A 4472-nucleotide genomic window follows, 5' to 3' on the forward strand; every position below is an offset into this window, starting at 1 on the left:
TATAATAAATATTTTGCCCAATATTACAAAATAAATACTTGGCCTAAATTAGGTCTGGACCAGAATAAAACTCTTTATAGAGCTGAAAACTTACCTGCATGAAGCCCAGACAACTTCCACTGTGTTAAAATAGCAGCTTTGCAAGCCTGCCCAGAACACTGACGGTAGCATAGCCATCTGGGTGAGTGACCAGTGACGGTAACCAGAGCAGATCCCTGGTGTAAGCAAGAAAATAGAAGTTTGTTAATCAGAAAGCAGAAGGTGCTTGGTTTCTGAGGCTTAAGCCTGCCATGGTATCTACATTTGCATGGTCTGGGAAAAAAATATTACTGATGCTTATGAATCTGCTTGCAAAATAGCTCCTAAAACAGCAATTGGAAAGATTTGTTGTTCAGGATTTGTCTTTCTAAAGAATTTGATGTTATTTGACTGACTGTAAGGGGAATATGTCCTAACACCCAGAAAGAGCCTTACTGTATTTTATTTCTGTGAAGTACGTTTTTACTGCCTTTTTTCCCCACCCATTTTACAGTGTTCTGTACTCCTGAGTTCTTAGTCTAAATCTGTGTATTCTTGTTGAAGTATTTTAAGTCGGACAAAAGGTGCTGTCTGTCTGCACTGATAATATTTTCTGTAACTTTGTAGGATATATTGGCACAAGTTCTACAGATACTGTTGAAATCAAAGTTGCTTGTAAGTACTTTTGCTTTTTTATGGCCTTCTTAACATTCAGCAAAATGTGTTGATGAATATTTATTTGCTTATTTTATTTATTTCTTGCAGGTTTTGGAAGATGAAAATGCAAATGTTGATGAGGTGGAGTTAAAACCGGATACCTTAATAAAACTGTATCTTGGTTATAAAAAGTAAGGAAAAACTTGAGCAGCATGTATCACCTGTACATAATGCTCCTGCTCTGCTTTCACAATTCATGTACAACCTAATACCTCTGGGTTGGGAGCTCCAGGGTTCAAGCGCCAATTCGATTATAGACACAATGTACTGGTTTTAAAGGAGAGAGTTGGCTGGTAGGGAGGATTGGGAAGATTTCAGCTCTCTGACTATGTCATTAAGTCTGTCAAGGCCTGAACTTATTTTCAAATCTCCTTTTTGTTCCTTGTTTCTTGTGTAATTCTTGTATAATTTATTTCTGATAAGAAGTTGTGCTGGTTTTTACCAGGTTGCATGACTTGTGTGCACTTAGCAAAATACATTCTATTTTATAAGGTTACATTAGTGTCCAGTGACCTGCAAAGGTCAGAGTCCTAAAATTCATCCATTAGAGATAACATGGGAAGATCACCAGGCTTGTTTTGGGACTTCAGAGCATAAAGTGATTGAAAACGTGATAAGCACAATTTTCAGTAGTTTTTATTACCTACTCTAACCAGCGTTGCTTTCAGTGTTTGGGTATTTTAAGCTGTTCCTAGTACTGTGGTGACTTTATCACGCTTACCAGAGCGTAGATGTAAACACACATAAATTCAGTGAGGAGTTCAGTACTTCCAGAAGATAACATCTCAAGTGAAAGAAACATTTTAAAACTTTTCTTGTGCCTCGCTCTTTATGTGCTTGCTTCCTTGCCTCCTTGACTCATAATTAAAGGTTTGAGAATTCATGGTCAGTTACATGAATGGGAGAGGAGTGGGGTTTTGTTCAGGGTTGGTTTTTTGTTTGTTTGTTTATTTGCTAGGTTTTTAACCAGGCTAATTGTTTTACTGACTTCTTCTGGTTTTCTTCCCAGCAAAAAATTAAGGGTAAACATCAACGTGCCAATGAAGACTGAACAGAAGCAAGAGCAAGAAACTACACACAAAAATATAGAGGAAGATAGGAAACTACTGATTCAGGTGACTTGTGTTGGAGAAGGCTGCCATGCTATGAACTTGGAACTCCAGCTTTGAAATCCTTTCATGAAGCTTGCTGTGGGCTTTTCTTAATTTTTATAAAAAGACATTGTGCCATTGCAGTGCACTGTGTTGGATTAAAAATAAACATACAGTACTTTCAAAGGCAGTTGGAGTCTGTAACAGAAAATACAGAAAGGCATGATAGGACACTGCTTTTCACATTTGTTCCAACAACACATGGTGGGTGAGCATTTAGGTTCCATGGGTGCACACACTCACTGCACCTTTGTCCTGGGTGAAAACATAATACCTAGGTAGTGCAAGCTTCACTGCATTTTTCTGTCAGCTCATTTGGAATCCACTTGAGAAGCTAAGGGGCAGGGGAAGGAAATACAAATGTGCTACTAAGAGTGTCACAGTAAGGTTAAGTGTATAAATAAGGCTTTCTGCTATGTAAGTAGTTTCATGTTGCTCTTGGTACCAGTACTGTTGTTATGACTGACCGTAAGCAGAGTAGTTTTTAAAATTCATGTGTCAGAACCACTTCTGATGACTGTATGCTATGCAGAATCTGAGTTCTTAAAGTCTGCAGTGAGCAGTTGACACTTCCAGGCCATGCTTCTGCCTGTCTGCTACTTGAGTTTGCTGTGATAATGCTTCTGCGCCAGCAGATGTGATCTGCTAGGGAAGTAAAACGGCTGTATCTGGAAGGGCCAGTAGTTTGCTCCTAAGCACACCTCTCTGACTTTGCTGTGCAGGCTGCTATTGTGAGAATCATGAAAATGAGGAAGGTTCTAAAACACCAGCAACTGCTTGGAGAAGTGCTAACACAGCTGTCCTCAAGGTTCAAGCCACGAGTTCCAGTAATTAAGGTACGTGAGAAGCGCATCTCTGAACCTCTGTTCCAGGAGGTAAGGCAGATACACGTGCTGCTCAATTAAAGAGGGGAGCTAAGGAGGTGGGATGGGTAAGGACAGATTTATGGATTTGTAAGTAAGTAGGAAATATTCTAAGAAAGAAATATTATTTCTCTTACGATAACATGCATGTTTTGTGGTGTTGGCAGTGGTAAAATAGTAGTTTGATTGCATCTTTTTCACATTTCCAGCTTTATCTCTTGTTCCTGCTCTCTGTGGCAGTACCGCTACTTGTGGGCCGGCTTAATGGAACAGTTGCCTGGTCTAGAATACAAATGCTGGGGAGGGGGGCTTTGTTGTCACCAGTTTGTTTAGCAGTCCCACCAATGGTTTTTACATTCACCACCAAGGGGGTAAATGGGGCAAAAAGCTGATGGTGAGGAGCAGTTGCACAAACTGGCACCAGTGCTGAAAGAGATGCACCCAGTGAAGTCATGAAACTGCTTACTAGAGCTGCCACCTTCAGTAATGTTCCAGTCAGCACTCTGCGCCTTGGTTTAACTCCTTATTTGCTGTCTTACTGTGAAGTTGCTCATTTGATCTCCCAGTCTCTACCCTGGAATGGCATCAAGTAAAGCGTAATTCAGTTTAGCGAGTCCTTGTCTTGGATGTGGTCAGGAACGGGAGAGTGATTTGCCGTGGTTTGTGCCCTCTGCGTGCTCCCATCCTCTGCTTGGCATGAAACTCAGTGGCCTAAATGGTTCCGTTTGTAGAAGCCAGAGGGAGGGCTTTTCTGTTCACACTTGTTTCTCCCACAGAAATGCATCGACATTCTGATCGAGAAGGAGTACTTGGAACGCGTAGACGGGGAGAAGGACACCTACAGCTACTTGGCTTAACACTTTTATTAGCAATTACTTGACTGTGTGACACTCGGCAAATAGGTATGTGATGGAAAGAATGAAAGCAACGGAACTTCATAGCAGCCACCCTGCTGCCATTTGGACCTCCCTTTTTAATAACCGAGACCAGGACTCCCATCAGCCAGTCTCAGATTTACATCAGAACTGCTCAGGATTGATACATTTCAAGTATGTAAATATGGACACCAATGCCATTTAACCTAATTTAAGAACAGAAAGGAATCAAACCCTTCTCCTTTAAGGGTTGCATGCTACTGCATTTAAATCAATACATTGGCTATATGATAAACAGCTGCTATCACGGGCAGCACTTATAAATGTTGGCAGCACTTTGAGAGCGAGTCTGAATGGACCCATGTGTAATCTGCTATGAAAAACCATTTGTATAGTGTGTTTCATTTTTTAATGTGTGATAAATAAAAAAAAAAATTAAAAGATTTCTGTACAAGTCGCATTTGGTTTTATTGTTTTAAGTTTCATGACTTATCTTTCTTAATGTAAATAAAAGGTATAATGGTTATGAAAGCTATAGAAACTTGTTTTGCTTTTCCTCCTTTCTGGTGATTTGAAGCACATTCTCTTCTCTGAAGAAACTGTCATCTGTGGTCAAATATGCATGTTACTTCTTTAAGAGGAAAAGTTTGTGCTTTGAAAGGAAAAGAAAGTTGTGATTTCACAAGGTATGCAGAGTATAAAACACTTAACTATAGTATGTGGCCATTTGAAATTGGAGCTGGTTGGTGTGCTATAAAATGCTGCCCTGAGTAAATGGGATTGAGGCTGCTCCTTTCTTTGACTAGAAAACAGAGTGTGTTCCTAAAGATTAATTCCCATTAAATGCA

The 4472-nt window shown here is 40.0% G+C and overlaps 1 protein-coding gene across 1 annotated transcript; it reads left to right on the forward strand.

Moving 5' to 3' along the window:
• Positions 1 to 645: 645 nt before the first annotated feature.
• Positions 646 to 4159, forward strand: LOC104537005 (cullin-1-like; the record flags this gene model as incomplete). Its single annotated transcript, XM_010179769.1, has 5 exons — positions 646 to 693; positions 784 to 866; positions 1745 to 1850; positions 2609 to 2722; positions 3526 to 4159. Coding segments are annotated over 5 exons (432 nt in total), but the record flags the coding sequence as incomplete, so codon positions are not given.
• Between the last annotated feature and the right edge of the window lie 313 nt (positions 4160 to 4472).

Source organism: Mesitornis unicolor, unplaced genomic scaffold, assembly GCF_000695765.1.
Source record: "Mesitornis unicolor isolate BGI_N332 unplaced genomic scaffold, ASM69576v1 scaffold46372, whole genome shotgun sequence".
Classification (NCBI taxonomy): Eukaryota; Metazoa; Chordata; class Aves; order Mesitornithiformes; family Mesitornithidae; genus Mesitornis; species Mesitornis unicolor.